The sequence below is a fragment of the Eumetopias jubatus genome, unplaced genomic scaffold, assembly GCF_037043125.1.
Source record: "Eumetopias jubatus isolate StellerSeaLion01/CBP00866 unplaced genomic scaffold, mEumJub1_p1.0 scaffold_4, whole genome shotgun sequence".
NCBI lineage: Eukaryota > Metazoa > Chordata > Mammalia > Carnivora > Otariidae > Eumetopias > Eumetopias jubatus.
The window spans coordinates 2901622-2914415 of NW_028274810.1; the positions used below are offsets into that span (position 1 = coordinate 2901622).

At 37.8% G+C, this 12794-nt stretch overlaps 1 protein-coding gene across 2 annotated transcripts in view; it reads left to right on the forward strand.

Annotated features, from left to right (window-relative positions):
• The window catches only part of GOLPH3L (golgi phosphoprotein 3 like), a 40180-nt gene extending 29791 nt beyond the window's left edge, over window positions 1-10389 (forward strand). For both annotated transcript variants that reach the window (XM_088022283.1, XM_088022284.1), the window contains exons 4-5: window positions 774-888; window positions 8062-10389. In XM_088022283.1, the coding sequence (XP_087878409.1) occupies window positions 774-888; window positions 8062-8489 (543 nt within the window). In that variant the 3' untranslated portion in view covers window positions 8490-10389. The remainder of the gene's footprint in view (window positions 1-773; window positions 889-8061) is intronic.
• The last annotated feature ends 2405 nt before the right edge of the window (window positions 10390-12794 follow it).

Here is a 12794-nt window from a genome sequence, read left to right on the forward strand (position 1 = left end):
TTGTTAAATTACATTTTCTTGCTTCTCTGGCTATACCCTATTTCTTGTACTTCTCCATTCCTTCACATCTAAGTCTCAGTTTGTATCCTTTTGCATAACTTCTGTCCTTTTGGAGATATCATTTACCTTACAGCTTCATCTATCACCTCCATGATATTAACCTATCAAATCCTAGGCCTTCTTTTTCTACCCTATTTAAGTATTGAGTAGGCATTTTAACCTGGCTATCCCTTATCAGTTAAAACCAAACCTATCAACTTTTCCCCAAAACTGGTTCCTTTCCTGACTTTCCTATATTTATTATTTCATAAATTGGTTTTCCAGGGCACCTGGGTGGTTCAGTTGGTTAAGCGTCTGCCTTTGGCTCAGGTCATGATCCCAGGGTCCTGGGATCGAGTCCTGCATCAGGCTCTCTGCTCAGCAGGGAGTCTGCTTTTCTCTCTCCCTCTGCCTCTCCCCCCTGCGCATTTTCTCTCATTCTCTCTCAAATATATTTTTTAAAAAGTTGGTTTTCCAGACCCAAAGACTTATTATTGCATATTGTCTCCATGATCATTTATATCCAGTTTGTCGCTAGGGTCCACTTCAAATGTTATTTTTGTCTCCTTACTATTACCCCATACTAAATTTTAAATTTCTTGAGGAAAGGAACAGTATACTAAGTTGCTTTGCATTTCCTACAACACTTAACCAATAATACGTATATGGTATACTGAAAGATTTTAATTTGAATTAAGGAAATGAACTAGGGTCCCTTGATTCTTCTTTTAAAGGTACTGCTAAAGTCAGATAGCCCAACAGGGGATGTTTTACTGGATGAAACTCTCAAACACATCAAAGCAACTGAACCCACAGAAACCGTCCAGACATGGATAGAGCTACTCACAGGTAAAATGGCTCAAAATGGTTCAAAAATCCCACACTTTGTAATCTTTATGCTACTAGTTCAAGAATAGGAGTACAGGAATTAAAGCTGCTGGGTAAGAAATATATGGTTCAGGGGCACCTGGGTGGCTCAGTCAGTTAAGCATCTGCCTTCGGCTCGGGTCATGATCCCAGGGTCCTGGACTCCCTGCTCAGTGGGAAGCCTGCTTCTCCCTCTGCCTGCCACTCCCCCTGCTTGTGCTTTCTCTCTCTCTCCTTAATAAATAAAATCTTAAAAAAAAAAAAAATACATGGTTCACTATTTAAATGTATTAAAGAGGGACAGAAAAGGCATGGTTAATCAATACATAAAGTTTTCCACCAAAGTTTCACCTTACTTCTGCCACCCCACCCTATAAGTTCTCTAAAAATATTCTTCAGAAGAAAAAATTTTAACATCTTTATTGATATATAATTCACACACCATACAGTTGACCCATGGAAAGTACACAATTAAATGGATTTTAGTATATTCACACAATTGTGCAACCATCACAATCTAAATTTAGAACATTTTCATCACCCCAAAAATAAACCCCATACTAATTAGCAGTTTTTTCCAAGCCTCCTGCCCAGCTCTCGGCAACCACTAATCTACATTCTGTCTCTATAGATTTGCTTATTCTAGATATTCATATAAATGAAATGTATAACATTTTGTGTAACTGGCTTAAGATATAATATTTTTAAGGTTCATCCATGTTTTAGCATGTTCCAGTACTTCATCCTCTTTTTTTTTTTAAGGGCAAGTTCAAAAACTTTAATATAAGTAAAGTGGTCTTTACTTATATATATAGATATATATATATATAGATCTGTGGTATAAAATTTTAGGAAAAAGCAGAACACTTTGAGATCACCAGTGTCACCTTCTGGGACAATTTTTTAATTGAAATTTTTACTGAGATATTTGTAGATTTACATGCAGTTGTAAGAAATAATACCGAGAGATCCCTTATACACTGCCCAGATCCCCCAGTGATAACCTTTTAGAAAACTATAGTATAATATGACCCACAGGATATTGACATTGATAAAATCCACCAATCTTACTAGAACTTCCCCAGTTTCACCTTGACTCCTTTTTATCACTAAATAATATTTCATTGTATAGATGTACCACATTTATTTATTGATTCATCGGTCAATAGACATTTGGATTATTTCCACTTTTAGGCTATTATGAATAATGCTGCTATGAACATTCACAGATGGGTTTTTTGTGGATGTGTTTTAATTTCTTTTGGGTATATAGTTAACTTTTTTAATTGTAAAATATGCATAACTATCTTTATTGTCTTAACCATTCATAAATGTATAATTCAGTGACATTAAATGCATTCTAGGTGTTATGTAACCATCACCTCTCTCTATACCCAAAGCTTTCTCATCATCCCAAACATCCTTTCTTTCCGCCCCCCCCATTCTCTGGCAACCTCTTTTCTACTTGTTGTCTTTATGAATTTGCCTGTACTAGGTAACTCATATAAGTGGAATTACAATATTTGTCCTTCTATATCTGTCCTATTTCATTAAGCATAATGTATTCAAGGTCTGGTCATGTTGTAGCATATATCAAAATCTCATTCCTTTTTATGGCCAAATTATATTCCATTGTTCAGATCTACCCTTTTTTTTTATTCATTTGTTGATGGACACTTGGGTTGTTTCCACCTTTTGGCTATTGTGGATAATGCTGCTGTGAACATTAGTATACAGATATCTGTTCAAGTCCCTGCTTTGCATTCTTTTGGATATATAGCTAGGAGTAGAATTGCTGGGTCATATGATAGTGCTATGTTTTGAGAATCCATAAAACTATTTCCTCTACAGGCTACACCCTTTTACACTCTCACCAGCCATGCATGAGCTTTCTAGTTTCTCTACATTGTCATCAACACTTGTTCTATTTTTTGTTTTATTTTGTTTTTAATTATTAGCTCCCCTAGTAGGCATGAAGGGATATCTCGTTGTTTTCATTTGCGTTTCCCTAATGACCAGTGATGAGCATCTTTTCATAGGTTATTGGCCATTTGTATATCTTCTTTGGAAAAATGTTTATCCAAGTTCTTTGCCCATTTTTTAAATTAGGTTCTGTTGTTGTTATTGTTTTTGTTTAAAGATTTTATTTATCTGAATATTTAATTTATTTGAGAGAGAGAGAGAGCTAGCGAATACACAGAGGGAGGGGGAGAAGCAGACTCCCTACTGAGCAGAGAGCCCAACACAGGACTCAATCCCAGGACCCTGAGATTATGACCTGCGCCAAAGGCAGACACTTAACCAACTGAGCCACCCTGTTGGCTCCCTATTGTTATTGCTGTTGAGTTTTAGAAGTTCTTTATATTTTCTGGATATTAATCCCTTATCAGATCCATCATCATTTACCAATATTTTCTCCCATTCTGTAGGTTGTCTTTTCAACTTTTTTGATGGTAATCCTGGATGCACAAAAGTTCTTAATTTTGATGAAATCCAATTTATCTATTTTTTCTTTTGTTGCCTGCACTCTTGGTCTCATATCCATGAAAAGACTGCCCTTTCCCCATTGAATAGTCTTAAGTAGCCTGTTGAAAATCAGTTGATCATAGATGCGAGGATTTCTGGGCTCTCTGTTCTGTTGCTTTGATCTACGTTTGTCCTATGCCAATACCATACTGTTTTACTTACTATAGTTTACAGTAAGTTTTGAAGTTGGGAAGTATAAGTCATTTTTGAAGGACAGTTTTTCTGGGTATAGAATTCTCATTTGACAGTTTTTTTTTTCCCTTTTATATCTTTGAATATATTAGCCCACTGCCTTCAGGCTTCCAAATTTTTTGATGAGAAATCTGCTGATAATATTACTGAGGATCCCTTCTTTGTAACGACTCACTTCTATCTTCCTGGGTTTGTTCGTTTGTTTGTTTGTTTGTTTGTTTTTAAAGATTTTATTTATTTATTTGAGAGAGAGAGAATGGGAGATAGAGAGCATGAGAGGGAAGAGGGTCAGAGGGAGAAGCAGACTCCCTGCTGGGCAGGGAGCCCGATGTGGGACTCAATCCCAGGACTCCAGGATCATGACCTGAGCCGAAGGCAGTCGCTTAACAAACTGAGCCACCCAGGTGCCCTCGTTTGTTTGTTTTAAGGTGAAAGGGGAAGAAAGACTACTAAAGATTTTATTTATTTATTTATTTGAGAGAAAGAGAGCGCTCACAGTCAAGGGGAGGGGCAGAGGGAGAAGGAGATTCCCTGACGAGCAGGGAGCCCAGTGCAGGACTCAATCCCAGGACTCTGGGATCATGACCTGAGTCGAAGGCAGATGCTTAACTGACAGCCACCCAGGCGCCCCTGGAGCCTAATTTAAAAAAAAAAAAAAGATTCTAGATTCTAGTATAATTGTTGTCTAGGTGAAGAGAGGAATGTCTGGCACTTCCTACTCTGTCTTCATCCCTGATGTCATACCTCAGTGATTAACAATTTAAAGAATCTTATCATCTATGTCCAGTTTGAGGTTGTCATTAGGGCCCACTTCAGATATTATTTTTGTCTCCCCACTATTACCCCATATTAGATTTTAAACATCTTTTTTTTTTAAGATTTTTATTTATTTATTTGAGAGAGAGAGAATGAGAGATAGCACGAGAGGGAAGAGGGTCAGAGGGAGAAGCAGACTCCCTGCTGAGCAGGGAGCCCGATGTGGGACTCGATCCCGGGACTCCAGGATCATGACCTGAGCCGAAGGCAGTCGCCCAACCAACTGAGCCACCCAGGCGCCCTAGATTTTAAACATCTTAAGGACAGGGATGGGGCCAGTTTTTCAAAGTGGCTACACCATTTTATATTTCCACACCAATGTATAAGTTTTCATTCTTCTACATTCTCATCAGTACTTGTTATTCCCTGCTTTATTTTATTTTATCTATCCTAATGAATATGCAGTGGTATATCATTGTGACTTTTATTTGGATTTTCCTAATACTAATGTTGTTGACCATCTTTATGTACTTATGGCCGTTTGTATATCTTCTTTGGAGAATTGTCTATTCAAATACTTCACCCTATTTTTTGAGGCGCCTGGGTGGCTCAGTCAGTTAAGCGTCTGCCTTTGGCTCAGGTCATGATCCCAGGGTCCTGGGATCGAGCCCCGTGTTGGGCTCCCTGCTTGGCCGGGAGCCTGCTTCTCCCTCTCCCACTGCCCCCCTGCTGCTTGTGATCTCTCTCGCTCTCTCTGTGTGTCAAATAAATAAATAAATTCTTTAAAAAAAACCCAAAACAAATACTTAACTTATTTCTTGATTAGGTTTACCTTTTTTACTATTGAGTTGTACTTTTCAAATATATTCTAGATACAAATCTCATCATGTGCAGGATTTGCAAAACTTTTCTTCCATTCTATGTCTTTTCACTTCTTTATGGTGTCCCTCAAAGCATAAAGTTTTCAATTTTAATACTTTTCAATTAAACTTTTTTTTCTTTTATTACTTGTGTAATATCTGAGAAATGATTGCTTAACCCAACATCATGGAAATTTATTCCGGGGGCACCTGGATGGTTCAGTCGGTTAAGCCTCTGCCTTCAGCTCAGGTCATGATCCCAGGGTCCTGGGATTGAGCCCTGCATTGGGCTCCCTGCTCAGCAGGGAGCCTGCTTCTCCCTTTCCCTCTGCCCCTCTCCCTCCCACTCATGCTCTCTCTCTTGCATGCACGTGTTCTCTCTCTCTCAAATAAATAAAATCTTCTTTAAAAAATTTATTCCTGCATTTACTTCTAAGAGATTATAGATTTGTCTATTTCATTTAGGTCTGTTGTCCATTTTGAGTTAATTGTATATGGTATGGGATAGAGCTCCAACTTCAGTCTTTTGCATGAAGATAGAAATACAGTTGTCCTGGCACTATTTGTCCTAATACTGTTCTGTCCTCCATGATTTATCTTGGTACCATTGTAAAAAATCATTTGACCATAAATGTATGGGTTTATTTCTGGACTCTTCTTTTGATCTATATGTCTATTCTTATGCAATACCACACTCTCTTGATTATTGTAGGTTTTGGTTTTTGTTTTGTTTTTTTGATTATTGTAGTTTTATAGTAGTTTTGAAACCGGGAAGTGTGAGTCCTCCAACGTTATTCTTCTTTTTCAAGATTTTTTTGGCCATGCTGGGCCTTTTGCATTTCCATATGAATTATAGAATTAGCTTGTCAATTTCTGCAATAAAGCAGGGGAGGATTTTAATAGGAACTGTATTGAATCGGTAGATCAGTGTGGGGGAATATTGCTATCCTAATAAAATGAAGTTTCCCAATCTGTGAACATGGGATGCCTTTCCATTTATTTAGATAATCTTTATTTCTTTCAACAATATTTTATAATTTTCAGTGTACAAATCTTACACTGCTTTTGTTATATTCCTAAGTATTTTGTTCCTTTTGATGCTGTTATAAATGTAATTGTTTTCTTAATTTTATTTTCAGATTAATTGTTGCTAATGAATAGAAATTCAGTTGATTTTTGTATATTAATCTTGTATCCTGCAACCTTGCTGAATTTGTTGCAATAGTTTAAGTGGATTCCTTAGATTTTTCTGTATACAAGATCATGTCATCTGAAAATAAAAATAGCTTAACTTCTTCCTGTCTGATCTGAATGCTTTTATTTCTTTTTCTTGCCTAATTGCCCGACTAGAACCTCCAGGAAAAAAAAATAGAAGTGATAAAAATGGCATTTTTGTCTTACACCTCATCTTAGCAGGACAACACTGACTCTTTCACCATTAAGTATGAAGCTAGCTGTGGGTTTTTTGTAAATGTCCTCTATCAGGTTGAGGAAGATTCTACCTATTCCTAGTTTGTTGAGTATTTTTATCATGGAAGTATGTTGAATTTTGTTAGATACTTTTTCTGTGTTGATTGAGATGATCATTTGGTTTTTGCTTTTCATTCTATTGATATGATGTGTTACATAATTGGGTTTGGGGATATTAAAGCAACCTTGCATTTCTGGAATAAGTCCCACCTAATTTTGTTACATAGTGTTTATTATATGTTGCTGGATTTTATTTGGTAGTATTTTGTAGAATATTTTTGTACCTATAGTCATAAGGGGTATTGGTCTATAGTTTTCTTGTGTGATGTCTTTGTCTGGTTTTGGTATCAGAGTAATACTTAAGGAAGTGTTCCCTTTTCTGTTTTTTTGAAAGAGTTTGTGAAGGATTAGTAGTATTCTTTAAACATTTGGTAGAATCACCAGTAACCCATCTTAACCACGCTTTTTGGGGGGAGTTTTAAATTACTTATTCAATCTATTTACTGTTACAGATCTATTCAGACTTTTTCTTCTTGAGTCAATTTAGATAATTTGTGTGTTTCAAGGAATTTGTCCATTTCGTCTAGGTTATCTAATTTGTTGGCGTACTGTTGTTTATAGTGTCCTCTTACCACCCTTTTTATTTCTTTAAGGTCAGTGGTGATGTTTCCTCTTTCATTCCTAATTTTAGTAATTTGAGTCCTCTCTTTTTTCTTGGTCAATCTAGGTTTGTCAATTTGTTGATCTTTTCAACTTTGATTTTATTGATTTCCTCTATTGTTTTCATTGTTTCTATCTATCTCCTCTCTAATCTTTACTGTTTGCTTTATTTTGCTCCCTTCATGCTTAATGTGCTCTTCTTTTTCTACTTTTTTAAGGTACGAAGTTAGGTTATTGATTTGACATCTCCTTTTCTAATATAACATTTGGGGTCATAAATTTCTCTCTTGGCACTGTTTTAAGCTGCAGCCCATAATTTTGGTCTGTTGTGTTTTCATTTTCATGCAGCTCAAAGTATTTTTTAAATTTCCCTGTGATTTCTTCTTTGACCAATTGGTTATTTAGGAGTGTGTTGCTTAATTTCCACATATTTTTGAATTTCCCAGATTTTTGTCTGTTAATTTCTAATTTAATTCTGTTGTGGTTGGAGAGCATACTTTGGATGTTTTCAGTCCTTTTAAGTTTATTAAGGCGATTTTATGGCCTACGATATGGTCTATCCTGGAGAATGTTCCATGTGCACTTGAGAAAAATATGTATTCTGCTGTTAGGGTGGAATGTTCTGTAGATATCTTGTTAGGTCTAGTTGGCTTATAGTGTTGTTCAAGTCTTTTGTTTTTTTTCCCCAAAGGTGAGACCTGGAACCCCTTCAAATTACAGTACCAGCTGAGAAATGTAAGAGAGCGAATTGCAAAGAACCTAGTAGAAAAGGGTATTCTAACCACTGAGAAGCAGAATTTCCTCCTATTTGATATGACTACTCATCCAGTGACCAATACAACAGAGAAACAACGACTAGTCAAAAAACTTCAAGATAGTGTCCTAGAGCGGTGGGTAAATGACCCTCAGCGTATGGACAAGCGAACACTAGCACTCCTGGTGCTAGCCCACTCCTCTGACGTGCTAGAGAATGTCTTCTCCTCACTGACAGATGACAAGTATGATGTGGCAATGAATCGAGCCAAGGATCTAGTAGAACTGGACCCTGAAGTGGAGGGGACAAAGCACAGTGCCACAGAGATGATCTGGGCTGTGCTGGCAGCCTTCAATAAATCCTAAAGCCAGTGGGTGGGTTTCTCCTTTTCCCCTGCCGGCTGGTGACTGTCAGAGACACCACACTGAGTTTTGTGTGATGAGATGTTTTTCATCATTTTTTTCCTTCTCTTGAATCAGATTTGTGATTTGGGGAGAGCAGCTTCAGGGCTTCTCCATAAACTTTGGCCATTGTAAACAGACTATTTCTCCTTATTTTTCCACTACAGAGGTGAATAAACTAGGTGAACCCACACACACCCAACAGGCACCATTTTTTCTCATTTCTTGGTTTACTTCCACCCAGTGTGCTTTTGGATAAGCAGGAATACCTAAGTGGGATTTGAAGTTCTCCAGTCAGAAAATGTGAGTGAGATATAGAGCAAACCATTTATTAAGTTTTTTAAAATTTGTTTTCTATCCTTTTTTTTTTTTTAAGTAGGTTCCACGCTCAACGTGGGGCTTACTCATGACCCCAAGGTTAAGAGTCACATACTCTATGGACTGAGCCAGCCAGGCGGCCCCTATTTTCTACCTTAAATACATGTTTTCACAGTCTTTGTCTCTCAGACTCTACTAAGTAATGTAGTTATTGAAATAACTGTTTCTTTGAATAAGGGGCAGTGGAAACAAAACTAATTTTTGGAGCAGATGGTCTCTGGGATTGTATGTCCCACTAATGATTTTTTCTTCTTTCCTTTTCTAACCTAATGAAAAGATTGCAAACTTGATTGCCTGGTTCTCACAGCCCTAGAATCAGAAATATATTCTATACTCTCTCTTAGCATTATCCTACCCCTTCATTCATTAGGACAAAAGTCTGAATGAAAAAGAAAATGTATCAACCATGTCCTTCAGCCTTTAGTTATGTGATTTATAAGGGAGGGAGGTAGCATGAGAATTTCCACGCATTAGCACATGACTGTCCTGATTCCTCCAGATAGACTCTACATGTCTCTGAATTGAGGGAGTTATAAATTTCAGTTGCTGAATAGCAGCATCCTGAGTCCAGTCTATCTAAACTCCAGAAGTTCTTGTTCCCTATCTTCGACTTGCTTCATAAATTGATAGATTCTGTCTATGTTTAAGGGTTGTAGGAGTATTTTTGTCTACATTTAATTCACAGTTACCCTCCTAGTCATTAGTCTTGTTTCAACACAACCATCTATCTACCCAAATCTCTAAAAAGTTTCAATTTTTTCAATTCAATAGTGAGTGCAAAGAGAAGATTAAGATAAATCCTATTTAGAAGAGCAATTTGGTGTCAAAAGCATGCTGATATAAAGTCTAGTGTTTGGGAATATAAAGAGGACAGGCACCAAGTTGTGCTAAGGTCTAGCATTTATTATGCTAATATTTAAGGGAGCATGCTTCGTGACCATTACAGAGAAACAGGTTGTCAGAGAGCTAATACAGACAACCCAGACCTGATACCAGATATTCAGTAATTACAAGAATGATTGTAACTTTGATTTCCTACCGCAAACCTGTTTAGCCCCACAAAATTCCCCAACTCAATTAACTCAATTAAGTTTTTCACTTCAGGTATTGCTTATGTGACTAGAGATACAAATTTTTGTGTGAAATGAATTCTAAATGTGAGCCCGAGTAGAGTTTCAGTCTGGCTCTCTGAAAGTACAAAAACCAGTCCATGTGTTGTATCTACCTGACTTAGTTTTCCTTTCCATTTGAACAATTCAGCAGGAATTGAAACCAGGTTTTCCTGTGGAAAGTATCAGCTTGATTGGGGGAATGGGGGGCAGAAGTTGAGTTGAGTTCTTTCTTGCAACTCTTGGTCAGTGTTTATTTTTATATTGTATCTCAATGAGGATTTCTTCAGTTTGAATCTGTATTCACTGCAAAACACCTTCTCCTTTAATGCATATGGCCTTCACATTTCTGTACAATAAATATCAATTTTTGGTTCTCTGGTTTTACAACTTCAGTTATTTTAACTGGAAATAAGAACTTTCCACACAAGGCCAATAACACTATCCCTTTACACTAGGAGACCAGCCTGTTTCATCCTGTGTAGAAAATTAGGAATATGTGGAGTCGTAACATATATAGATAGGCCGGGCGGGGGGTGGGCAGGCACATCAAGGCTAACCTGAAGAGTAGCTAATGTCGTGGTCTGAAAAATGTCCCCTCAATCAAAATAATTTACCCAATTATAATATTATTATCATGAAGAAAAGGAGTATGTTCTATCCTATTATCTACTCGCAAATGACACCTAAACTTACCTAAGAGCTGAAAGTCTTTAAGTTCGCAACACAGGTAACATACCTCACTGTGACAGAGTTAACAACATGTGAAAAGTATGGTGTCTCTCCCAACTAGATGGGGCCCCCAAATGTGAGGCAACCCGATCGGGTGGAATTTGGAGGTGCAGGTGGTGAAAGGATTTCACCTGAAGCAGAAAGAGGAGAAGTTTACTGAATACATTGCAAGGGAGTGGTGGGCAGGACAGGAAAGCAGAGACTGTGGGGACTGTATTTAAAGGGAGAAGGTGAGGAGGTATGGGGACATAGGGAATTTTCCCCTTTTAGGTAACTGTGCCTGGTTGTAAGTAGCCCATTGGTTAGTTAGGGCCTTGGATATTTTGAGGTGGGTCACCTGATGGCCTGTCTGTATTCAGCCAGTGGTTATGGTGGGCCCTTGTGCCTTGCTCAAGTCTCCATTGCTGAAGCTTGTTGCCTAAAAGTGGCGTCTACAAAAAGATAATTGTGCTTGTAATTGGCTTATTGTTCTTCCCTTCTTTATAATGTCTACAGCACAGGGGACAATAAGAAATATATTTACCAGGATTGTTTATACTTGTTAATTTTATTTCAAGCAAAGCATTGTTCCCTTAAGTCATCCTTTATACAATGTTTCTCAAAATGTGGTGCAAAGAGTACTGCACCAAAATCATCTTGGGGTGGGGGTTACCTTGCTAAAATGCAGGTTCCTGATAAATCCGTCTCTGGTATAGGTTAAGGGCTAGGAAGCTGCATTTTATTTTATTTTATTTTTAAAGATTACTATTTATTTATTTGACAGAGAGAGACACAGCGAGAGAGGGAACACAAGGAGAGTGGGAGAGGGAGAAGCAGGCTTCCCGCAGAGCAGGGAGCCCAATGTGGGGCTCGATCCCAGGACCCTGGGATCATGACCTGAGCCGAAGACAGACGCTTAACGACTGAGCCACCCAGGCGCCTCTAGGAAGCTGCATTTTAAACACAGTCTCCAGGCGCCTGGGTGGCTCAGTTGGTTAAGCGACTGCCTTCGGCTCAGGTCATGATCCTGGAGTCCCGGGATGGAGTCCCGGGATCGAGTCCCGCCCGCATTGGGCTCCCTGCTCAGTGGAGAGTCTGCTTCTCCCTCTGACCCTCCCTCCTCTCATGTGCTCTCTCTCATTCTCTCTCAAATAAATAAATAAAATCTTTAAAAAATAAATAAATAAACACAGTCTCCAAAAGCTGCATGTTAAATTTTGAGAACACTGCTTGATATTTTATTGCTTGTAATTCATTAATCCCCCAAATATTGAGTACTTACAAATTTGGCACAAGTGCCAAACACTGGCACTTGCTGGGTGTTGACAATAAAAAGTTGTGTAGGATACAATTTCACTCCCAATAACTCACAGTAAACTGGAAAAATAAGATACTTTTTGATAAGTGCTCTAATAGAAACATAAACTTAATATTTGTGGGTTTTTTTATTTTTTTAAAGATTTTTTTATTTATTTTTAACAGAGAGAGACACAGCGAGAGTGGGAACACAAGCAGGGGGAGTGGGAGAGGGAGAAGCAGGCTTCCCGCCGAGCAGGGAGCCCGATGCGGGGCTCGATCCCAGGACCCTGGGATCATGACCTGAGCTGAAGGCAGACAACGACTGAGCCAGCCCAGGCGCCCCTAAAGATAATTTTCAAAAAGGGAAAATCATAACTTACACAAATGATGGAACTAATAAGGTGTTAAACCAGCTCAAAAGAAAATCTGAAGACAGATATATACATAGGCAATTAAGAATGCTGAAATGAACTTGCTTGCTAATAGAGGTAAAATTAATCAATATCTACAGTGTATAAAATATAATGTTTAGGACGAACTTTTTCACAGGGTGGAAATCAGTTGTATCTTGCTAGACAAAATTCAATTGTCTATGAATAAAAATCATTTGCATTGCCATCAGTTTTCTCAACTTAAAAATTGTAAAATAGTTCAAAGACAACAAAAGGCATAGATCACATAAGTCTGAAGACTCCTCTAGACAATACCCAACAATGTCTTTGCTCATTTCTTTTCTTTCTCTCTTTTTTTTTTAAGATTTTATTTATTTATT